We start from the raw sequence: 26,979 nt of genomic DNA, 5'->3' as shown, positions 1-26,979 counted from the left end.
GACAGCATTCATTTTGACTTTTCAATTGTCAATTGAACATTTGTCATATCCTTATCAAAACTCATGGTGACATGCATAAAAATCTTCTACTGAGTTCTGTCCTGGCTCCTTTCAACAGCGTAATACCTATACCTATATCATAGAGGAAAGCAGCGAAAGATATCTGATACAACGGGGAAAATGGTAATTGCATATTTATGGTCCCTTATTATGACGCCTCTCGATGCTCCACTGAATATTTGCTTCCGATGTTTCTTCCTGGGCTTCCACGTCAATTTGGGAAATGGTATATTCGTTGTTACTCCCATCCTTTCATCTTGATCGACCTGGTGAATTGAGCACAAGGGAATAAGCGTCACTAGAGGAAAGTTTGCGTCTTTTTAGCCACCTGATAAGCTGTGAATGATTCCTGTCAAAATCTGAAAATTAACTAGAATACAAAAATTGTTCTGTCTATAATTCAAATTCATAAACATATTGATGGGTTATTCAGATAGGTACCGTCAAACGAGGTGAAGTGGATCAAAAATCGAGGTTTTTAGGCAATAAGATTCAAAGTATCAGTGCGTGGGCTGGCGTTTATAATATAAATACTATGATCCTTTCGCTATCGATTGGTCTATTTACCAAAATTTTTGGCTGCACAGTTTTTGAAATTTTTTTGGTTGAAGTGCGATCCACTTCACCTCGTACTTTGGGGTGAAGTGGATCACATTTTAAAAATCAATGGATATTCACTTTAACTATACGAGGGTAGAAGTGGATCAAATGAAATGAAAGAAAAATATATTTTGAGTCCTTAAACCAACAGGTGCTATGAAATCAGAACTAGAACCATTGAAAAAATAAAAAAAATCTTTATTCTTTCTGTGTAAAACTAAACATGTTTTGTTTCAAAACAAAATATAATAAACAACGAAAATAAATTTCTAACGAACATAAAAACAGTCTATTGAATGAAGGCACTGGCGCAGGGAAGTGAGCAACTCCCACCCAAAGATACCAACGATTCAAATTTTTTTCTAGTACAAACATTAAACGATCGTTCGGTGTAAAGCCCCCCTCCCAAACAAAATCTTGGCTGCGCCACTGAATGAAGGTATATGAATGTACTCTATACTCTAGTCAGTCTTCATATAGGTATAGAGATTCAATTCTCTCTTCTTTGGCTTTCAGAGTAAAGATGTGCCAGCCACGTGTAACTTGCTTCAGGTGGATTTTACGAATTATTTTTTGCCTTTTCACAAGAGCTATATCCTCTGCACGCGGGTATACTAAAAGGGTATTTTTGCGATATGGGCCTATACACAACATGGTCAAACCTGACTAAATCATTGGTGATCGACTTCACCCCTCACTTTTGAGTGAAGTAACAAATATTTTTTTTCTTAAAGAACTGTGGTGGTACATTTGATTTCAAAATGGGGAATATCCTTCCAACTAGTTTTTTACGCAACTTGTAAAAGTTAAGGTGAGAATAACTATCGTAGTTATTGCCAAATATATAATTGAAGTTGAACAATTGAAAAACTGTTTATTCGAGAGAGTACGAAACTTTTTTTTGTGAGAAAACTAACCAGAATTGTATCCAAGGCACGAGTTAGCAATCTTAGGAGGTAACAGTAGACAGAGAGTTTTTTCGCGGCAATTTAGGGTCTTGTCTATGAGTTACGCTATAAAACATGCGAAAAAACACGGTTGATCCACTTCACCCCGCTATATCCACTTAACCCTGTTTGACGGTTCTCATCTTACCCTACTTGTCAGTCAAAAAATTTAACTTTATTATTCACAGAGATAGACCGAGTTCAGAACCTGTAAGTGGATACAAAAACTGTTTTGAAGGTTTGTGAAAAATTTGAGAGTTACATGACAGAGCAGTCTCTAAGGAACAGAATTTTTTATTTTTTTCCTAATGTCTTCTAATGATATGACTTTTGGTTGTATCTCCTGTGAAAAAAAAGCCTCACCCTTGAAAAACACAATTTTTATTAAGAATCTATAATATTATCTATATAGATATCTATATATCCTACGCATATCATACTCAAACATTTCAACTGAGATCCCTAAACATTTCAGTTCTACCAGATAGGAATAACAGCATTTATACGATCCATCGGGCAACCGTTCCAGGTCCACATTAATTGATTGGTTTTCGGTGCGAGCGACCTTAGTAATTACTCCCCCACGGAATGCAGGCCGATTAGAGTTGTTCTCTGTTTCCTTCGAATTTTCTATTAGTTCTGCCCGTTCATTATCGGGAACACTCCTCAAATGGTAACGATTATTGTTCAGGCATCTGTTTTTGCGAATTGATCGCCCATTGTTATCTCCTCTGGTGGGAAACAAAATTGGGTGGGGATGTCGAAAAAATATGTTGAGAATTTTTATTTGAGATTTCGAAGGTACAAAATTTTCGGGTAATTTTGATGTAACAAACTCATTTTTTTGAAAGAAACATAAATGTCTACAGGTTATGGGGGTTGCAGTGTTGCCAGATTGGAAGTTTATTATGATATTCATAAATCAATAATTATGAGCAATAATTGACCAAATAATTGAATTTAAAACGTGAAAAATTGTTAGATAAAAAATTAACATTATTTCAGACAGAATCTTTGGACTTGGTCAAAGTTTAGTAGTAGCCTATGTTACATTTGGACAGAAACACGTATACTTCATTCACTTTTATTTTAGCAGTCGGTTGGATATGGAAATTTGACACATTTCACTCTGTATAGCACGAAAATGTGGGGTTATGAAACTTGTCAAAACATTTTTGGGTTTTAAATCAACGCTATGTTGCCCGTTCTACGTAAAAGTTTCTGTTATTACGTATTTTATCAAAATGTCGAATCTCTTCGGAAAATATGTGACGAACATAATTGAAGTTCATACAAACTGATTGAAGGCATACCAAATCCAGTTATTTGCATGGAAAATACAAGACATCAGTATAATATCATAATATGCACCATCTTGAGGAGAGTTAATGTTCGTTATCTTCTTTGGCTTACATCATTTGTAGATTTCAAAAATATTCACTCGAAGATGAAATGCATATGATGCAGTGGTGGGAATTGGTATCTCCCGAAGGAATTAAAAGATAATTACAAGAATGTTATAATAAATTCCTCAACAAAAATCATCTTGCACCAATATAAGTAAAAGGAATTGAAGGAAGTTTCAAGTTTAGATGAACTTCACCTTTGAACAAAAATTTCACATGAATAAGCAAGTAACAGGGCAACTTGCGCGTATTTGTGGGTTTTCATCTTAATACATTGATGTAATAATAAAATAATTATAGGTATTTATTAGTACCTTAAGACATTTACATTATATAGCACAAGTCAAAGGAAAAATAGAAAAATCCATTTTAGGGAACTTATTCTCCGATGACATTTATCGAAAATCCTGTAGTAAATTTTTCGTATTAATTCACTCAAATATAAAATTCTCAAATGACACCACTTTTTTGGGTCTCCCAATAGAAGGAAATTCTTTGTCATCCTCTTCATTCACAATCTTTCTGATTGTGGAAATATCCAGCTGAAATATATGTCGTTTAAATTCAGATGAAACTTTATATAAATTCTCTTACATTGAATATGTTCGCTACCGTCTGACGTATTGTGGATTTTAGAATATCAGGGTCAAAGATTATAGAGTAGAAAGATGGGAAACGAGGCGACTAAAGCGATTTGAGCGCCATCTGTGTGTCACGCGTGTTTTTAAAACGCTAGGACTGGTTAAAATATTAATTTGAGTGCCATTTGCAGAAATATATGAAATTTTTTAAGATTTCAGACGTCAATTTTGATCAAAGAAGTTTTGAATGTTTTGATTCTCATTCCGCTTTTTGTTTATCTGGCTCGTTGTAGTTTCTGATTTTTGAATTTTTTTGTCTTACTTCTTGGTGAAAACATCAAAATATTGTTCGAAAATTATTGAATGGTGAAGAACGGTGGATCAAATAATAAAATGTATTTTACGTGATTAAGTTTTTCACTCAACTAAGGAAAATGGAAGCGTAAGTATTAAAAATCGGTCATTCATTGATTCTAATTTTCAGTGCTCCGAAGTGGATAAAATTCTCAGGGCTTGAAGACAATTACTTCAGCATACACTACTTACTACACCATGTGCAAAGAACATTTTACTGCAGGTCAATTGAGAACTGCTCATCGACGTAAATTGTTGTATGCAGAAAGCATCCCTTGCAGGAACGGCCTATTAAGGGGAAATTATGATCTTTATAGGTCCATTCAATGATTCTCAATTGCTACTCTTTCAATATATTCAGAAATGCAGAAGTTTTATTGATTTCCATTTGGGAACCGAGTGACTGTCAAATTATTGTTTAGAAAGTCAAAGTTTCATGAAACCTGTTGTGAGTGTTTTGTTCATTCATTATTCAATTTGTATATTGTGTCATGAAGACCATATCATTAGGAAGCACCAAGAAACTATACTGACATACAGGCCTTGCATATGTCTGTAAGGTTTTTTTAGTGTGGTTCTGAAAATTCTTTAAATAATACATATGTAGATATGTAAGTAACTGGAATATGTATGCTATGATGGTATATTGAATATTGGTTCATATTGATTTCTGATATATGTATACCTATTTTACAAATTCAACTTCATCAATTCAGAACAACCTTTTGTACAGAAACAACACCTTCGTATAGCAGATCACCATATACTTTAGTGTCCTAGTTAAAGCTTCATTTATTGCCCACTATTTCAATTTTTGTAAATTTTTTATGAATGGGGTATTTTCCCAAATTTCAAAATATATGTCATAAAAATCCTTATAACTCAAATATCTCGAAATATATTTTTTCGAATTTTAACATATTGAATTTTGTCTGTATTCGCTTACGAAAATTCTGATTTCAGAAGTGGTCTTTATGAACATTCTACGTCATTTTTACAATCCGGCAACGTCCATTTGTGTCAGTAATGGTCATGAAAGTTTTCTGATCACCATAGACGTAATAAATATCAAGTTTGGTGTTCACACTTGACAAGAAAAACAAACAATGACACAAAATGTCATGGGTTTTAAGAAGGTATAGACACAGATTACAGAAACAATTTTTTGTAATCTGTGGATATCTTCTTGATCGGTTCCAGTGTTGTCGAATTAAGAAAAATTATTATACTTTAAGAAAGGCATTCTACGTCACAAGCTTTCACATAGTCGAAGTTTCGAAGGGTGTATTTCTGAAATGTCTGAATTTTGAAGCCAATCTTTTACGTGTTGGATAACTAGTGGAAAAGGCTTTCCATGAATAATCTCAAATTCTGTTTTGGAGTTTTAGGAAACTTGCCCATTGCAAATAAACATATAGCATATCTAACAGCGTTTTTCGTTGATATCAATTGATTCCAAACAATGTTTAGATGAAAACTAACCTCCTGATCACAAAGCAAAACCACACTTTTGTTTTGTTGCTCAGGATGTTTGTTTTCTGATAGAAACAAAGTCAATATTGGATTGGAATACGAGAAATAGAATTCGAATTTCGCGCTCCTCAATTGAAAAACAGAAAACTGTTATCAAAAAGTTTTCCTGTATTGACAGTGCGTTTTTAGAGCCATCTCATTGTCACGCGTGTTCTCACTGGCCAAAATGTAGTCGGTTTTTAGTACTAGCGATATGAGGGCGATTCCTATCTTTCTACTCAATAATCTTTGATCAGGGTATAACTATTTGAATGAGCGGACCTGAATTCTAAATAGCACTTCCTGAAACCTTCTCTCTTTTTTCAATCACTTTCGGCATTTTCGTAATAAAAATTGATATTTGTTGTGGCAACGGCGTTATGACATTAACGACATTTCATGAGTGCCAACCTAACTTCGTTCTAGTTACAAAAACTTGAGAAAATTATTTCATGGCCAACCGACTGCTTAAATAAATTTGAATGAAGTATACTGCATTCATATTTATTTTAGCAGTCGGTTGGCCATGGAAATTTGACACATTTCACTCTGTATAGTACGAAAATGTGAGGTTATGACGCTTGTCAAAACATTTTTGGGTTTTAAATCAACGCTATGTTGCCCCTTCTACCTAAAAGTTTCTGTTATTACATATTTTATCACAATGTCGAATCTCTTCGGAAAATATGTGACTAACATAACTGAAGTTTATACAAACTGATTGAAGGCATACCAAATCCAGTCATTTGCAGGGAAAATACAAGAGATCAGTACAATATCATAATATGCACTAGCTTGAGGAGAGTTAATGTTCGTTATCTTCTTTGGCTAAAGTTTGAATACGTTACTTCAGTTGTAGATATCAAAAATATTAACCCGAAGATAAAATGCATATGATGCAGTGGTTGGGAATGGGTATATCTCGAAAAAATCAACAGATAATTACAAAAGTCAAGATGAACCTTTGAACAAAAATTTCACATGAATAAACAGGACAACTGGCTCGTATTTGTGGCTGTTCATCTTAATACATTGATATAATAATAATAATTAGGTATTTATTGGTACCTTAAGACATTTACAATGTATAGGATAGGACAAGTCAAATGAAAAATAGAAAAATCAATTTTTGGAAACTTATGCTACGATTCATCGAGAATCCTGTAGTAACGTTTCGCATCAATTCACTCAACATAAAATTCTCAAATGCCACCACTTTTTGGGTCTGCCAATAGAAGGAAATTCCTTGTCATCCTCTTGATTCACAATCTTTCTGATTGTCGAAACATTAATCTACAATATAAGTCGTTTAGATTCAGATGAAACATTATATGAATTCTCTTACATTGAATATGTTCGCTACCGTCTGACGTATTGTAGATTTTAGAATATCAGGTCAGGGTATAATTATTCGAATGAGCGGACCTGAATTCTAAACAGCACTTCTTGAAACCCTGTCTCTTTTTTCAATCACTTTCGGCATTTTCGTAATAAAAATTGATATAAGTTGTGGCAACGGCGTTATGTGGGCGTTATGACATTAACGACATTTCATGAGTGCCAACCTTACTCCGTTCTAGTTACAAAAACTTGAGAAAATTATTCCATGGCCAACCGACTGCTAAAATAAATGTGAATACAGTATATATATTTATGAATCACCGCAAATTTAAGCTATTCTGTGGAAGAATGGAAAGAATTTTGTCCAGTCAAACTTTGGAAAGTCTCTTTGTCTTGCATGGAATGCATTAGGATTTAGGTTCTGGTGTGGGACATTCCTTAGCACTTCAGTCAGAGCTTCGCATAGTTTATCAACGTCAGATTTCACATCTTGTTTTGTTGGATTACCAACTGTTCTCTCCATCATCAATTTCATGCGGCTTAAGATCATTCACACAGTCGGTTACGTTGAGGTTTATAGTAAGATTCATGGAATGATTGATTTCCTGTTTTTTCAAAAGAATTGATAAGAGCTCAATCTTACAGGCGATTTTGGAATAGAAGTTTTTGTGAAATCCCTGTTCTGCTAGAATTATAAAATTATATATTTTTTCGATTCAGTTCGATTTATAAGTGTATTTCTTTTTCATTTGCATTTCTTCAATTGCTCAATTTCGTTATTTTTTGTTAATTCCACCAAAAATACATATACCGCAGTTTGTGAAATTTGCGACAGTTGAAAATCGGACTCGAATTAACTTGGAATAAATACTTAAGGATAGAGGATAACCATTTTGTACTAGATAAAGTTCAGAACTTTTTATTTACAAATGGACTTCCAATCTGAATTTTCTGGACAGTAATCTGAAACAAAGCAATAAAACTTTCCCCCATACGATTGCTAGTCGAAAATGGGACCTACAAAAGTGAACTCGAATCGAAAGAAAGGGAAATTCACATCTGCCTTCGTTCAACATGACAATAAATTCAGAATGTACATCGAACAAATTCACCAAATCGTTCAGAAAGAGCTCTGGTATCTTGTTAAACATGCTTTCACGTTTGTTCGCTACAATCAACATGGAGATCGATAGCTTCAACAAATTTCAATATACGCGTTCCTGACGCAATCTTCTCATGTTGCCTTATTCCTTGTTCTATATTCGGTTCATCCAAGGAATCTAATTAATTATCTATTAAATTCCTGTATCATCTGAACAAACACATGTCAATTTTCTCCATGCGCATTCGCCATTTTGTCATTTGAAATCACAACATAGGTAACAGAAACTCGATTTCCAAAACGAAGTCACCGAAACTCTTTCATTTCTGAATATATTGAAAAAGTAGCAATTGAGTGGACGCATATAGGTAGTAATTAAATGAAAGAAGGATACTCTGATCGTATTATATATTGAAAAGAAATTGACGTCTATCCGAACATCAAGTGTTGATTCTACATCAAGCCCTGTGAAACTAGGGGTTAGTGACTTTAGCCTCGCGGCTTTCACACTTCTCTCCAGAGAAAAATTCACTTATCCCAGATATCTCAGATATCAAAAGGATTAAGCTCAGTTGGAGCCCTTTCCAGGTTTTCGGGCTCGTGGTGGTGGTCGGGTCTTGGTCGCTCCACTTCCTGTCGGAGCAGACGGTGTTCCTCTGCATTCCCCATGTACTTGCGTACAGTTCTCGCCGTTCCCAGCAGTACCGCCTTCTACATGACTATAGATATTTCCGTCCAACTGAAGTTTCCTCAAGTTCTCTAGTAGTTTCTTCGGTATCAGGCCTGTCAGGGGCGGATGGGCTACCTCGAACCGGCCCAGGAATTTTCTTCCAGACCGGCCCACTTCAAGAACGAAAAAAGTACTTTTAAGGTGGGGGTTTAGTGGAGTAGCATCAGTTGCCATGAAAAAAAAATTTTGATGAGCAGCCCCTAAAGATGGCACCTCGGACGGCACCTTAAAAGCAATTTTCAAATGTTTTTTTACAATTCAGAAAACTGTCAAAAAATTGAGCAGACATTTTGTAGGATCGAGAAGGCAATGAAAAAATTGTGCCATGTTCCCATATAATTGCAAGGGATATTAAAAAACACCTCTAAAATCGTTTCGCCAGAATTTTTTTCTTATTCATATAATACTTTCGAGAAATTAATTTTTGATTTCCTGCTTTAAGTGAAAGTTTTCACCTAGTTGGCGGATAGCATGCAGACATTATAGGGAAACACCAAAAAATTTTTTATTGCCTATATAGAACAACTACTCAATTTGATTTTTGTCCGCTTTCTGGTTTCTAAGAATAAAATTGAACATTTCTTTTCATATGCTTTCTTCAGGAAGCTGTATATAAACATGGTCTGCTCAAAAAAAAAAATATTATATAAAAGACCCACTGTTTTTCGACTATAAATCGACCCTTAAATTAACTACTCCTTCACAATCTGCATTATGTTAGTTTTATATTTATTTCAATCCATTTTATTCAAAACAACTCTGAGTAAATAAAATCAACGGAAAATGTATCTATGTTGTCTATAGGTATGGTTGAAAAAATGAAAATTTTCAAATTTTCTCACATTTGACATCAAGTATTTTTTGAACCATACATAACATGGATGCAAAGTTTCCAAATTTTTATTTCAAATTTCCCTAGGGTAATTTTGAATGAAATTGGTGGAATCTTAAATGAAAAAAAAAGGTTAGAAATAGTCTCTATGTACCATTAATTTCTAAGCCAGTCAACACTGAAGAATTTTTACTAATTTGAAAAATGGTTTTTTAGTTTTTTACCATAATACCTTTCCATGATTATATTAGATAGGTTTTTCGATATCATATATTTTTATATAACTTGAAATATCATCATATTAATTATTCACTTCAAGATTTTGCTAAACGAATCAAGTGACCCACTTACGTAAGACACCCACTGTACCTACATAAATTTTGAAGAAACACTCATACATATCATTCAAAACTTCAATAAAATCTACAAACTATTGATACTGCAACTAATTAAATGGCCATTAAGCTAAACACGCCTAATGTTGCTAGTTTCGTGATGTGGAAAACACAAAAATTTATAATAATGATAATTTTGTCTGTAGAAACAAGAAAATTGAGTTGTAGGAATTTTTTGTTGAGAAATAAGAATACCTATATAACTCGTTTCAGTGTAGATTATATAAGGAGCTAGATCTCAAAGAAGAGACCTTTCCTGTCAGAAAATATATATTTCCTCAATAACCTTAACCTTTTTTAGGAGATTTTCGTTTTACATAATTGAATTGCAATCTATGCATCTTCAAATACTAAGTTGGCCGACATAGATATTCTTTTTCCTATAGGGAGCAAGCTTCTGTCAAATAATATTGAATAAAGTAATAAAGTAAAGTTTGGTAGTGTGATATTAAAAACAGAGGTTTGATATCACATAACTAAACTTTACTTTCACACCCCGTGTCCCATGGACTGGCAACTTAAAACATCCGTATAAGGCAAGTTCAGCATAATAATCATACAATCACGTGTAGAGTATTTTGCAGCTTCTGTATTTCATTACGTTTCAAGCCACCCTGTTTATGCCAGATGTTCAGGAATAATTTATTTTTATCAATATTATTTTCAAAACTTATTGAAACATATATTTATTGGTAGTTTTCCCAACATTAATTTTGAATTGGTTTTCAATGTATTTGTAAAAATAAAAATATCGACGTCAAATATGTTCCGCCGAAGACAAAAAAATTGTACGAACTGAGCAGCCTTCTGGCTCAACAATCGTCCGGCCCACCGGGAATCTTCCCGGTTTCCCGGTGGTCCCATCCGCCCCTGAGGCCTGTAGATGAAACGACAATAGGGATGGTCTTGATATCTTTCAGCTCCCACTGTCTTCTGGTTTGTTCCTCGAGATCTCTGTATTTTGAAATTTTTTCAGTGTGCCTATCTAGAAGATTGATATTATTTGGAATTGCCACGTCGATGAATAGTGCTCTGTCCCATCCTTATTGAGCAATATGAGGTCTGGTCCATTGTGGGTTATGTTCCGATCTGGGAGAACCGTGCGATCCTAGTAGAGCTTGTGATGTTCATTTTCCAATACAGCATCCGGATAGTAATTGTAATAAGGAACTTTTTTCGAACTAAGAAGTTGGAGTTTTAGTGCCAATTCTTGGTGAAGAATCTTGGCAACAGCATCATGTCTATTTTTGTACTCCGTGCCCGCGAATTTCTGACATCCCCCAGTGATGTGCTGCATAGTTTCATGTGTTGCACAACCATAACGACAGCTATCGTCCGCCACTGAGGCATCCTTGGCGATATATTTCATGTAGTTCCTTGTTGGAATTACCTGATCCTGGATGGCGAACATGAAGCCCTCTGTCTCAGGAAACAACCTTCCGGAAGTCAACCAGTAGTTCGACGCAGATATGTCGACGTAATCATGGTTGACCTCGTTCTGGTGCCTTCCAAAGGTTTGCCAATCAGTTTCTGCATTTTACTTTCTGTAGAGTGTTCGACGGTTTCCAAGTGGTCCTGCTGTAGATTTAACGGTGTAGAACTATCAGCAACACAAACTACTCGATGGAGTTCTGACGAAACAGCCTTGCTCAGGAAATATTTTCGAAGTCCTTCGATTTCCTGGGACATATGGTTGGACAAATCAACAATTTCTCTACCCTCAAGATGTCGTGGCAGCTCTGTCCGTTCTATTGAGTTTTTGGGGTGTTGTTTATTGTGTTTAGTAAGCCTCGTCTTTATTCTTCTCTGTAAGGCTGCTAAATCGGTGGTGGTCCAAGATATGATACCGAATCAGTAGCTCAGCGCCGAGCAAGCGTAGGTGTAAATCGCTTTCATCAGATTCCATTTGTATCCTTATACTTTCTGTGCCAAAAAATGGACTCCGATGATTTGAGCTTACATTTAAGCTGAAATAAAAAAAAAATGGTACCTACATAAAATAAGGAAAAGAGGATGAAAGAGAATGACGTAATTTTCCGAATCAGCCAATCGATCCTTACATTCAGTTACTCCTGGCTGAAATTGAAACTCTAGATTGCAATAAAAAATCTGAATTTCAGAACTGTCGAAACCTTCTTACTTCATTACTAAGAGCAAGCTCCCAGGAGCCACAATCGATGCAACCAGCCGGGTCCATATCTAAATGAATAGCCCGAAGAATGGAATTCTCTTTTTCAATTTCCATTCCAGTGAATTATTAGACATTTTAATGCCGAAAAAGTTTCCCAATTTTCTACCGCCATAATTCGGGTATTAACCCGTATTCCGTAATGGCGGTGAATGGGCAGAGCGATGGCGGACCTTCGTCGATCCCTTTTTGGAAATTATATATTCAGTTCCTCCGATATTTTCAATTTCCTTATTAGATCGTCACGAAACGGGTCCGGCCTTCCTCACCTTTGTTTTCCCTCGTTCCAGTCATTTCGTAAGGAGCTGAAAGCTTTTCCGTATGACTTTGAATTTTGGGGGTAGAGATACGTGGGATGAAAGAAAAACATGAGACAAAAGGAAGGTAGGGAGTGTCAGAAAGCAGGTCGGAGGGATGACAGAAATCAGAGTCAATCATTTAGCGCGGAGGTGGAAATGAATGGACATGAAAAATCGATCACATAAAAAATAATATTTCAATATCCCTTCAGTTCATTCTTGGTAATTATGGAGGGAGAATGCTTCGATGAGAGCCCTGGATACAAAGCTTCGATAAAACATATTATTCTCTAGCGAAGCACTGTAATATGATTTGTAATTCGTTGCTGATAATATTAATTAGGGGAGACTGGGGAGGGTTGATACGTTTTTTGGAATTTTTATTCTGGAAACTGAATTATATGAAGAAGCAGGACTTTTCTTATATTATATAATTCTTCAATTAATCGTTCAACAAAATAAATATAGAAGTCGCAAAACATAAACATCTTATTCTGTACAGAACGTTGAACACAAAAACATGCAAACTGTCTCAAGCCTCCCCACATATGGGAGGATTGATACGATGTACTGGGAGAGTAATCGAGAGGATTATTGAGCTCAGTAGGTGGGTCAGCAATGATACTGGCTTGCTTTGGTCCTATAGGTGTAGAAAAATCAGGAAATTGTCAGTTAGTCACTTCCACACAAGAAAAGTCGGCCTCGTTAAATACATGGGGATTGTACGGTTTTTAAAAATCCCTTTGATATGTTGGATGGTGAAGACGCCTTCATGTAGGCCTATCCAACTAGCTACGGAATATTTTTTGAAGATTATACATGTATCAGGCCTCCCCACGACAAATGTCTCAAACCTCCCTGAAAGCAATTTTTAAAGTGATTTATGTTTTCATCTTATACCCATATATTTTGAAAAGCGAATAAAACTGTAAATTGAGTAGTTTTATGCATATTTACCAGTGAAATGTTTGTTTATGCCGAAGAATTAATTCATGATCATAAAACCCTTAGGTAATTTGAGTAAAAACTTACAATTTCTCACCTCGAAACACTCTTCGTTGAATATTTCACAAACAAACTACTGTTAGCCTTACATATTAACGTCACGCAATGCCCTCTGCCAAAGAATAGTGTTCACTAGTATAATACTTTTGAAAACGGCTACAGATCGCGGATATAAGCCTGTATCAAGCCTCCCCATGTATCAATGCTCCCTAGTCTCCCATATAATGATTTTCATTATAATTCATGGAATAGCATCAATCTTCAATTATATCGAAAAAAATTTTCTCTTTCTTGGACATTCGAGATTATATGTTTATCTCTTCATCAAGAAAACTACAATACGAGGACATATTGAAAAATTCTTAGCCTACTATAACACTAAACAAAGTTTCAATGTCAAAATATTTTATTTCTCAACATATTCTCCTCTTCATTGGATACATTTATTACAGCGAACCTGCAACGTCTCCAGACCTTTACAAAAAAATGTTTGTTCTTGCTCTGCAAATCAGACCTCCACAGCTTCTGTTATCTCCTCGTTGGAAGAAAATTTACGAACTTTTAAACTTTTTTTCAGATGAGGAAAGAGATGATAGTCGGATGAAGCCAAATCTGGTGAATAATGGGGGTGTTCTAGTAATAAAAACCCCGAATCACGAATTTCTGCATAGCAACATGAGAGTTGTGTGCAGGGGCGTTGTCCTGCAAGAACAAAACACCTTTTGATAGCTTTCCGCGTCTTTTCTCATTAATTTTTTCCCGTATAGTGGTCAGTAATTTCGAGCAGTAATCTCCGGTTATTGTTCTACCCGAGGTTCTACCCTGATCCAAAAAATCAATAATGATTACTCCATGGCAATTCCAAAAACCTGAAGCAAGAACTTTTTCCGCAGATTTCCGCAGACACGAAACTTCTTAGTTCTTGGAGAACCAGAGTGTCGCCATTCCATCGATTGTTGCTTTGTTTCTAGATCGTAGAAATGTACCCAAGTCTCATCCATAGTAACAATTCTGTTTAAGAAGTCTTACATCGTTTTCAAATCGAGCACAGATCGAACGCGATGCTTCTACCTTGCATGCTTTTGGTCAACATTCAAAAATTTGGGGATCCATTTTGCAGCAATTTTTCTGTCCAAATTGACGTGATCTACATATATGATGAACGCGTTCGTATGAAATATTCAGTGCTTCAGATATCCGTTTTAGCCCAATTCGACGGTCTGATAAAATCATGTCATGAACTACATCGATATTTTGGGAGACTGACACAGAAACTGGCCTTCCCGATCGGTCATCATCTTCAATGGAAAATTTACCTCTTTTGAAGCTTGCAGTCCAATTTTTCACGGTCGCATATGAAGGACATTGATCACCAAGGGTATTGAGCATATCGTCGTAAATCTGCTCACCTCTTAACCCTTGTAAATACAGGTACTTGATGATGGCTCGATACTACAATTTTTCGATTTTCACAATTTCGGTGGACATCTTCATTTTTTTGATTTATTGCGTAACTCTGGTTCACCTTTCTGACCTCAAACTTCACACTGACACTTCTTATGAGTTATTTTTCGTTGCTATGGTAACGCAATATTTTTTTATGCATGGAACATGGAACAATAAGAAGTTATTATAGTAAAAATGATATATATTATTTTACTAACTTGTTCGCGCATTGTAGTTCTTCTGATGTAGGGGTGAATAAATAATCTCGATATCCCGAGCAAGAAAAAAGATTTAACGATAAAATTGAAAATTGCTGCTACAACACGAATGAAAATCATTGTAAAGCACTGTAATATACAGAATCTTTCTGAACTGATGAGAAAAATTCTAAGGGGTGATTTTTTAGCCAAAATTTAGGAGGGTCTTTGATATAACTTTCGGTTCAGAATCCCGTCTGCTACCAGTTGCAAGAGAATGAAGAAAGCAACTCTTTTATTATTTTGACTCAGAATTCATTAATATGCCCGCATTTTCATATCGAAAAAATTAATTGAAAAAGAGGAAATCAATATGACACTCTTCTTCGAATCGAATTCTTTTCATAAAATTCAAAATGAACTAAATAAATGAATTAAAATTCAAATATAATAATACTCAGAGTCTCCCCACATAATAAATGTTTAAAAAGTACAAAATGTTTTGAGAAGTCGAGCAGGCTACTTCAAAATGACATTTAGTTTTATTTTTCCAGTTTTCTAAATATCAAAAAAGAAATATTGAACAATACTTGTAATACATATAATAAACAAACTACATGATATCAAATAAAGTCAATTCTTTTGACCCAACCTAAAAGGGCTCTAATATGAAAGTCCCCATTTAAGTTTGGCCAAAAGGCACTTCATCAATTCAGAAACACCTCGTACATCATATATTGTAAAGTGAATATTTGGGAATCATTAAAGGTTTTTGTTTCTTGGGCAGGGCCTATTTGAAAGGGGATTTCTGACTGGTTTTCGTCTTTTTTTTTCTGTGAATGGGCTGTGATGAATCCATGTGGCTTTTCAATTCGATGAGGTGCATCTGCAGAAATGGTGTATCTACAGAATAAAAATTTCTACCGATAGCATTCATTTTCAAATATTAGTCTATTCAAACATGTAACGTATAGAATACTCACATATCGAATCACTGTTCAGCGTGGAAAATACAAATGGAATAAATTCATTATTTCAATTACTGAAAAGCTCGAAGCAGGTCAACTGTATCACAACGTGATCCATACCTTCAACCCAATTCTCATTCAATTTTTGAATCGGGAGTATGGTCTTGGGATGTGCAGTATGAAAGATCTCCTCATTCTCTATACTGAATGTTTGTTACTCTGCTTAAGGTTATTGCCATAAGGAATGCAAGAAAATTATATTATCTGATTATCGAAATCAGTTTCAATGAGCTATTCCACACTCCATATGTAAAGTACCGGTAGATTCGGGTGACTTGGGACAGTCCTGTAACTTGGGCCCCTTGCAGATTTCTTTGTTTCTTATCATTTATGAGTGAAGGGACAAACTTACAAGATTGTGTAGCGCCTTTTCGGCAAGTTTAACAATTAATTCCTGTGGAGTTTGCCATGACCAGAGCTTTTGAATGGACAGAAAAAATTAACGAATTCAGGAGAGTAAAAGCGCGATTTTTATGATCCTTATAATTTCTAGTGTACATGTGTTTCACTTTGTGCATGTGTAATTTTATTTCTGGGTACGTGGGATATTGGGAAATTAGATATGTCATGAAAGAAGACTGTTTACAAATCAAACGGCATCGCGGATCTCATTAATTTATTTTGTTGTTTCATAGGGTGACTTGGGACAATGCCGAATAGATACAAGCGGCGCATTGGCAGCAGGAAATATGCCGATTTTTCGCAGGATATTATTTACGTCATTTTCACAAAAAAATCACCGAATAATGAAAGAAATCAAAGTTTCCTTGTTTTGTTTAGTTTTTTTACATTTGAGTTGCAATATTTAATTATTTAATTTAATTTCGCTGTAATAGGGGTTTATCATTTAATTTCCCTATCGAATTTCAACTATATAATCACAAATTCCAATTTTTCAAAACTATACACCGTCCCAAGTCAATTCCATTTGAGAGTTGAGAAATCAATAGATTTTAAATTGTGTCCCAAGCCTCCCAACTCGGTGAGTGACTTGGGACAAGTATATTTTATTTTTTTCAAAATTCATATCCGAATTCTGAAGCATGGTATATATCCTGATCAATAGTCTGAGTCATTAAGCATATTCGAACACTTTTTTCAGATAAAAATAGGTCACCGTTCATGACAAGTTGAATTCAACAATCGTCCAAGTCACCCGAATCTACGGTATAGTGTGAATATTTTATTCGCTATATTTAGAATCTTATACCCCCAAAAGATGTTGGAGGGTCTTAGTAAAAGTTCTGTAACATTCAATTTTGGATGAGGATATAAGAATTATTTTATTTTATTTTCGAACAATACCTACAACAGCTTACCCCAGATTTGAAACTAATCAGTGGTAGGATTTATGCAAGCTATTTAATGAAAAGGAGCTAATAAATTTGGAGAAGAATCGTTTCTTAACAAAGAAAAGGAGTTTCATATTTTAATTACTGGGACTTATTAAATAATATCAACAATTTCCATGAAAATGAAGACCCAAACAGATATTCTAGAATTTTAATTTTTCTCGATGATGAATAACATGATAATTTTGTCACTAGGTTGAAGATTAACCACATTGCAAGCTTGTCTGAGGGGGAGTCAGCTGTCATGTTGGTTGTCTATTCATACGAAGCTCTGGCAAGCCTCCTTCGGTTCCACCACTAAATAAATAGGCCATATCCAATTGGCTCTTCGTCTTTTTCCGACGTTTCGTTACTTTCCGAACCGAATATACAATATGGATGATAACTGCGCCTCATCTCCGTCAAGTAAATTCAATCTAAAATCCAATACGTCAGACGCGGTATACTTCTCGCCAAATCCGGAGTGAAAGAAAAATCGCTTCTCTTCGAGAACAAGATTAAACAGCCAGATGAGCTATACCATCCGCAGTGGAATTAGCATTTTTATGTTTTTTCCCGTGGTATTGTAGTGGTTCATATTTCACGACACAAGATGTGTCAGTTTCTAACTGATTTCGCGGTGAAATTTTTTCATGTAGTTTGAAGACAATGATATACACCATCGATTTTTTCGAATCATTATGGAATATACGAGGATGTATTAATATCTAGTTAGCCTTAACCAGTTCCATGCATAAAAAAATATTGCGTTACCATATCAACGAACCATAGCTCATTAGAAGTGTCAGTGTGAAGTTTCAGGTCAAAAAAGTAAACCAAAGTTGCGCAATAAATGAAAAGAAAAAAGATGTCCACCGAAATTGTAAAAATCGACAAATTAGAGTATCGAGCCATCATCAAGTACCTGTATTTGAAGGATAAAAAGGTAAGCAGATTTAGGAAGATATGCTTAATACCCTTGGTGATCAATGTCCTTCGTTTACGACCGTGAAAAATTGGACTGCAAGCTTCAAAAGAGGTAAATTTTCCATTGAAGATGATGACCGATCGGGAAGGCCAGTTTCTGTGTCAGTCTCCCAAAATATCGATGCAGTTCATGATTTTATCAGACCGTCGAATTGGGCTAAAACGGATATCTGAAGCACTGCACATTTCATACGAACGCGTTCATCATATAGTTCACGTCAATTTGGACCTGAGAAAAATTGCTGCAAAATGTATACCCAAATGACTTCAAGTTTAGTGTCCTGAAGGAAGGACGAGTACTATTAATAATGAAAATGGACAAGTAGGAAAACTAAATTGAGGGATGAACACATTCCATGCAGTTCACTTCTCAATTTAGATTAGTTCATTTTCATTATAAGTATATCCAAATGTTTGAATGTTGACCAAAAGCGTGCAAGGGTAGAAGCATATCGTCCGATCTGTGCTCGATTTGAAAACGATGTAAACTTCTTAAAACGAATTGTTACTATGGATGAGATTTGGGTACATTTATACGATCCAGAAACAAAGCAACAATCGATGGAATGGCGACACTCTGGTTCTCCAAGACCTAAAAAGTTTCGTGTCCAAAAATGTGCTGGAAAAGTTCTTGCTTTAGTTTTTTGGGATTGCCATGATGTAATCATGATTGATTTTTTGGATGAGGGTAGAACAATAACCGGAGATTACTATTCGACATTACTGACGACTCTACGTGAAAAAATTAAAAAGAAAATACGCGGAGAGCTATCCGAAGGTGTTTTGTTTTTTGGACAACGCCCCTGCACACAAATCTCATGTTGCCATGCAAAAAATTCGTGATTTAGGGTTTGAATTATTGAACACCCCTCTTATTCATCAGATTTGGCTCCATTCGACTATCATCTCTTTCCTCAACTGAAAAAAAGTTCAGAAATTCGTAAATTTTTTTCCAACGAGGAAGTAATAAAAGCTGTGGAGGTCTGGTTTGCAGATCAAGAAGAAACATTTTTTTTTTAATGTCTAGCGACGTTGCAGGTTCGCTGTTATAAATGTATCCAATTATAATAAAAGGAGAATATGTTGAGTAGTAAAATATTTTGATATTGAAAATTTGTTTGGTTCTATAGTAGGCCAAGAATTTTTCAATATATCACTTGTTGCATTAATCTTGGGATATACTGATGTATAAGAGGCCTGCAGTTGTGTTGCTCTACCAAAGCAAATGTTTCCTTCAATATTTCCAAGAATTTAAATAGGTCCCAGTTGAAAACTGTAATTTGACGTATTCCAGGATTATGCAAATATAATAGTTTCTGAGATGCCATGTACCATCTTGCGAAATCTATCCTTTTTTGAACATAACATAATCGGAGCATTCTGTACCTAACCCTTCGCAGAAAGTTTCGAATTCCTAGCTCTATTCTTTCAGAAGTTAGAGCGTTGACAGACGTAAAGAATTAAACATTACTCTTTACTATTTATGTAAAATACTGTACCACTTGGTACATGTGAAAATATTCTCCATGCATCGAAACACCCTTCTCTAGAGGAACTTAAGAGATATTAGAATAATCTTCAATTAAACGGATTTCTCAAATATTCTTTTTTATTTTTCAGTTAATGTGGTGGACGGAGAGGTTCTATTCATAACGAAAGTGAGCAGACTACATATGGGCGTTTACTTGTGTATTGCATCCAATGGTGTTCCTCCATCTATCAGCAAGAGAGTCCAGCTGAAGGTTCAATGTGAGTTTTCTACTTGAACAATGTTAACTCAATCATAATATTTTTTTTTATTCCAAACTCGACAAAAACTTTTTAGTCGTTTATAATATGCATCAATTCCAGAAATATTTTCTCCCCCAATAAGATTTCCCCATTATCAGATAGAAAAACATTGTTTTATATCCAGTATTCGATCAGCAATTCATTTCACATGTTAAACAGTAGCGTGACAGTTAATTGTCGACAGTGTTTTGTGTCGTTACGACAGTCATACTGCGATATGTATTCAAATTATTCGCATTCCCCCAACGCGGACATTTTTCATTTGATGACGTTATACGGCAGCAGGTCTGCAACGCGGAGTTCAACATAATTTGAAATTATATGAGTTGGGACAGAAATGAAAACTCATAATAGATCTAAGTGATTTGATGAGAAATCAAATGTTTGCTCTCTTCTATTTGAATGGTATTTCTGCTCCTCGTTCGATAACTTTTTGAGATTCGGGCAAGTTCTTGCCGTTCGCCTTTCTAAGAATTTTGGACCACCTATTGTCTCCTTTCAAGTTGGTGAAAGCGTAGTTTCCCGACTCGTCCATCGATATCGAGAAACTGGAAACGTTACCGGGAAGTGAACGACCAAGATCTACAACTCATGGCTTTGAGTAATTCTCGAATCATGCAAAAGTGGCTCTTGAACCCTTTTGGTGTTTTGATTTCAATTGAAACAGTTCATCGAAGGCTAAAACGCATATCTGAAGCACTGAATATTTCATACGAATATATGTAGATCACGTCAATTTGGACATGAGACAAATTGCTGCAAAGTGCTTCCCCAAATTTTAGTATGTTGACCAAAAGCATGTAAGGGCAGAAGCATCGCGTTCGATCTGTGCTCGATTTGAAAACAATGTAGACTTCTTAAACCGAATTGTTTCTATGGATGAGACTTGGGAACATTTCTACGATCCAGAAACAATCGATTCAATGTCGACACCCTGGTTCTCCAAGACCTAAGAAGTTTCGTGTCCAAAAATCTGGTGGAAAAGTTCTTGCTTCAGTTTTTTGGGATTGCCATGAAGTAATCATGATTTGGATAAGGCCATAAGGGTAGAATAATAACCGGAGATTACTATTCGACATTACTGACCATTCTACAGGATCAATTGAAGAGAAAAGAAGCGGAAAGCTATCCGAAGGTGTTTTGTTTTAGGACAACACCCCTGCACACAAATCTCATGTTGACATACAAAAAGTTCGTGATTAAGGGTTTGAATATATTGAACGTCCCCCTTATTCACCAGATTTGGCTCAATTCGACTGTAATCTCTTTCCTCAACTGAAAAAAAGTGTACAAGGACGTAAATTTACTTCCAACGAGAAATTAATAAAAGCTGTGGAGGTCTCATTTGCAGAGCAAGAAGAAACATGTTTTTTGAAAGGTCTAGAGACGTTGCAGTATCGGTGTAATAAATGTATCCAATTAAGGGGAGAATATGTTAAGTAATAAAATATTTTGACTTTGAAAGTTTGCTTGGCTCTATAGTAGGCTAAAAATTTTTCAATATATGCTAGTATATGAACCTTTACATTTTTCATATGTAAATATTAGGTAACTTTTGGAACTCTCCCAGCATCTCTGAAATTCCTAAGCTTTTGTGAGGCAGAATACAATGTGTTCAACGTTGATTGACTTATTAGACTTCTGAAAATTTGGCTGAAATATTCTTAATCTTGCGACGTTGCCGCTTATACGAAAAAATACTGCAAACTTCGTTTATCGAAATGGAACAATATATCTCTAATAATTTTTCTCGATTCTCTATCTGCATCTGAGTATTTTTGTTTATTACTAACCTATTCCTATTCCTGATACTTTCAGAGATATTAACAGTTTTTGGCAAAAAATTGCTAAAAACGACGATCCAATGAAATCAGCATAGAAAAGACATTTCATATTTTAGGAAGATTAAATTTCGAAAACAGGTCATTGAGATCGTGAAGATGAGTTTCGTGTAGAAAAAACTGGGTTCTAGATATACAGCGTGTTCCAAAATTTTTCCTCTTGTCACTCGATAGAAACAACGAAAACTTGATTTTTTTCAAATGATACCCTACTTGCCATCTGAAATGCGGGTGGAGCAGGAATCCAACCTACAGCAGGGAGCCGAGGAGCGAACCGGACCCGACCACCACCACGAGCCCGAAAACCTGGAAAGGGCTCCAACAGAGCTTAATCCTTTCGATATCTGAGATATCTGGAATAAGTGAATATTCCTCTGGAGAGGAGTGTGAAAGCCGCAAGGCTAAAGTCATAATAATGTTTATTTCAAAGAATGTCACAAGTAGGTACATGGTAAATGCACATTAAATGAAACAAAGTCAAAAACCTTACACCCTATCTGTCTAGGTAATCTCCAATGGAATAGGGTTCTAGTATGATGAGCATCTCTTTCAAATTCTTTTTGAAGATATAAATACTTTTACAATTTTTCAATTCATCAGGAAGTCTATTGAACATTCTGATACAGGCATAAGTTGGGTGTTTCTCAGTGATAGAAAGTCTATGTTTGGGGTAACAAATATCAAAATTCCGAGTGTGATAGGTATGCATTGAACTACATAGTTTATATTCACCTAGGTTCCTAAACATATGTAAATATACAGTAGATTCTTGAAGTCAAAAGAATCACTTTTTTCCTACAGCATTTTTTCCGATTCGGTCCTGATAAAAAGTACAGCCATTTTAAGTTTTCATTATGAGCTGTGCTACCCCTGGAAAAACAAAATTACTTTCAGAATAAGTGATTAAATCTGTGACACTACACATATGTAGATCTTTTAAACAGTTTTATTCAGCCCAGTACCCAAATTTTCAAATTCCACTGATACATTGATTTTTGAAAATCAAGTGACTCGAAAACGGCGCAATATAAGAGAAAAATTGAGGAATAGGTACTTTTATATCAGAAAACGTTCAAATATTTATCAGATAGCGACCAACTTAGTTTCAAGGGTTGGGTTCTTTGAATTTTTGGTATTTTTATGGTACATAATGTTCATAATGAAAAAACTGGACGACGTGAGTGATATCTTATGTTCGAAAAAAAATCATCAAATAAATGAAAAACTATAGTCAATAATTTCATTTGAAAAAGGCGTTTGTCAGGTAGAACTAAAAATAACATTTTTTCAGGGTTGCTCAACAGCCTGTATCTTTCAAACCGAGTTGATTCGGAAGAAATGGTTAGGGGAAAAAGTGTTTCTTTTGGACCCAAGAATCTACTGTTAAAATATATTTACGAGTCAAAGACTCACCCTGTATACCTCATACTTGAAGAAGATAATTCTTTCGAGGTTAAAGGGTATTGCAAAATTTTTGAATCTCTATGTACCTATATTCGTCAATATGTTGATATTCATCACTTTGGGTCCCCAACAAACTCATTCGGGAATGGTAATTTTCCCCGGGCCGCGATTACATATGCAGGTTTGGCTTCGAAATCTTCAACCCTTCCCCAATAATCCCCGAAGATTACACCGGTAACGCACCTACGGCACCGCCAACTTTTCCGACAAATCAAACGTAAATTACGCGGCGAACGGTCGAATCAAATTCGCTTCATGCAAATCCGACCGTACAAGCCCCATCCGAATATTTGTTATTTGTGTAAATAGTGATCCCCCGGAACCCGGGAAAAACGAAATCGTCCGGAAAAGGGCCCCTAACCCGCCGTTCTTATCGGCGAGGCCCCCGCCTCCCCCTGTTTCCACAATTCTCACCGGGTAATAGATGGCATTATCCCAAATGAGAAGCGAATCAATATGCCTCCTCTCCTCGGCGCGTTACTTTATCTTTAACTGCGGAAGATGCCCCGGATTAAATCGGGATGGGATACCAATTCGATTTTCGTGCTCATTTGATCCCAGCCCGGCGGACTTCTAGGAGAGAATGTGCAATTTTACTTTTTTTTTTTATATTCGACGAGCGCGGTCGTTAGTGGTTGGAGGGAGCACTCGGTCCGTTTTGCATTGTTCGGATACCGGCTTTCGTCGGCGGCTTCAATCGGTTTCGGCGACTGGCTTTATCTATACAGAGTGTCCCTGTCATCAGACCCAGCACGAAATGTCAGAAACTTGATTTTTCGGCAGCATAATCAATACGCAGGGATTTTACTGAAGTTGCGGCAAAAATAACGCAAATATGAATATTTCGTGAAGAAAAATGTTCAATATCTTGAATAAAGTGTACTGAGAATCGAAAAAATGGAAGATAATTTTCAATGATAAAATTGTTAGTAGTAAATGGATAAATGAGATATTTACGACTAGAATATCTGAGACACAGGTGGGTAACCAAATCACTGTTGAAACTGCTCACGCAACACCCCAACAGGACGTAGTTTCTAACCTCCTGTGCCGATGAACTTGCAAAAAGAGCATCATGGTTAACATCTGGTGGAACCGAGCCTTTCTCTGGGCTTGAAAAATACCAATATGAGGCAGCGGTCCAACAATGGGAGTTGAACAACATGATAACCCTCTGGAGAAGCACTCATGGACTCACTCAGTCAAAGAAATTCGTGGTGATTTCACCGACCTACACCAGAAAACTGCTAAAGCTGTTACGAGCTGATCTTCTAGTGGGACTGCTGACAGGGCACTGTCGTGTCGGTTCAAATATCATTTATACCGTATGGGAAAGTCAGCAGATGAGATTTGTAGGTTCTGTGGATCAGATGCAGAAACAGCTGAACACATGTGCAAGTGTCCAGAGCTGACTAAGAACATATGGGAAAAACGGTCCTCGGTACTCACGAGGTAATGGCCAAGGCCCCTAAAGATGTAATGGGTCTTATCAACACCATTGACGACCTCCTTGGGTTCCTCTGAATGAGTAGGGTAGAGAAGAAAAGGTCTACATAGTTGCAGTTCCCGAAAGGCTAATCGAGCCACAACCACCCCGGTTCAAATAATAATAATTAACCCCTGTGGAGCCTAGTCCTGGATGAGCTGAACCACAAGCTTACAGAACTTGCTTAGACTGTATGGGCTATATGCTCACGACACAGTTCTAATAGCAGCAGGAACATTCAAGAGCACCTTATAGGACTTAATGAAGACGAATGAGTTTCTATCAAAATGGCCATTTTTCAAGCCAATGCCTCGACCATACTTTCAATTTGATACCTATAGGTACTGATCTCATAAAATCAACTGAACATATTCTATCGCATCTAAAACATGAACCCAAAGTAGTAGATAAGAATTGAAGCAGCACTATCATACACAGCCAGTGCGAAAACCTATATTTGCTTACCAAACTTTCGAATATCTTATACTGTTTACCAGAAAATCAAATTTTTTATTTTAGCTATCGAGTTAGGTGGTATCCAGCAGAAAAATCATAGTAGATTTGAACGTGATACATACTCTAGAAGAGCAACCTTTCTAGAAATATATCTCGACATTTCATTCACCCCGGCGCAACCGTTAGGTCTTGAGGAAGTTTTATTTGAACCTTTCTTGGGAATTTTTCGAAGATCAGCTTTCGAGTAGTTTTTCTTCCAAGATAATTATCGTAGATCTGAATGTAATACATATTCTGAAAGAGCAATTCTTCTCGTAATCAATCTGAGAATTTCATCCATCTCGAGGCAACAAGTCTAAACTATCGTTAGGCTCCTGATCGAATGTTCTTCAGGCAGAAATCCAAAAGAAATCGAAGGATGCGTCTACATAAACCTGGAAAGGAACTATCATGAATATGGACAAAGTGATCCATTCTCATAGCTGCTATCGAAGCACAGAATTCCTGTGCATCAACCAAGGCTGGTTGGGAGTGTGAACGAAACTCAATGAAATGAACAACAAGGTACCTTAAGTTTGAGTTCCTTATCACTCTGGAATCAAAGGAACAAAAAGGCCAAAAGTCTGGGTTTCCAGTCACTCTGGAATCGAGGGACAAAGAGGCGAACAACTCCACCAGAAGGAGAGCACAAACGCCACTCAGCCTAAAGAGAAACACTTGGAAGATTCTTCCAGAAATGCATCCTTCCATAAAGTTCTTAGGGATTTTGAAACTGCAAGATGCAAGAAGTAGGTATATGGATCTCAGTAAGAATAAGTTACGCCTTCCTGGCTACCTTACAGAACATTGTCGCCTTAGGAAGCATATCATGAAAACGGGCTTACCAGAAACTAACAACTAACAGAATCTAAGGAAGAGAAGGAAACTCCTGTACACCTGTTTACAGAATGCCTCGTCATTGCAATGCTGCCCAAGAAATGTCTTGGACGAGGAAATTATAGTAGGAATGAGGACCTAGCCTTCTTAAAGTCCTCTCAGATACTGGAGACCACTGGAACTCTGTAGCTGGGGCCGCTCTAATGAGAGGCAAAATAGACCTTAAGGTCGCAGTGGAATGTAACCCCCTTACTTAACTATAACTATAACACACACAAGATATTTGCCTTTAGAATTTCGTTACCTACATGAAATTGCATTTTTTCGAATGCTGGGTATTAAAAATATGGCACTGTATCGAAATTGTTTCAATGTATCAATTATTATTTTTCTAGAAATTTCGTGAAATGTATAATTTAGTATTCTTTCTATTTTCAGTTCCACCTATGCTCTCCATACCTAACCAGTTGGAAGGAGCTTACATCGGACAAGATGTGACTCTAGAATGTCGGACTGAAGCTTTTCCAACCTCCATAAATTACTGGACCACCGAGAGGGGTGACATGATTATCTCAGGTAGTGGTATTATTATCAGTGCTGAGGCGGGATTATTTACGTTCTTTCAGACAAGAAATACAAGGGTGTATTTGAGATAATAAAATCAACGTCACAATGAATTATACAGGTTTCTGTGCTCTGTGTTATACAGTGTGTATCATTACAA

General features: G+C 36.1%; 1 protein-coding gene across 2 annotated transcripts in view; it reads left to right on the top strand.

The window, feature by feature from the left end:
• Nucleotides 1-26,979, top strand: part of LOC123315781 (lachesin-like) — a 116,604-nt gene that overhangs the window by 71,120 nt on the left and 18,505 nt on the right. Inside the window, exons 6-7 of one of the 2 annotated variants that reach the window (XM_044901634.1) lie at nt 19,962-20,090; nt 26,694-26,831. In XM_044901634.1, the coding sequence (XP_044757569.1) occupies nt 19,962-20,090; nt 26,694-26,831 (267 nt within the window). Of the gene's footprint in view, nt 1-19,961; nt 20,091-26,693; nt 26,835-26,979 lie in introns of both variants that reach the window. The other variant, XM_044901633.1, reaches the window with a different exon arrangement.

Source organism: Coccinella septempunctata, chromosome 6 (genome assembly GCF_907165205.1).
Source record: "Coccinella septempunctata chromosome 6, icCocSept1.1, whole genome shotgun sequence".
Classification (NCBI taxonomy): Eukaryota; Metazoa; Arthropoda; class Insecta; order Coleoptera; family Coccinellidae; genus Coccinella; species Coccinella septempunctata.
Note: the sequence above shows the minus strand (reverse complement) of the source record. Positions and strands in the feature narration are given on the sequence as shown.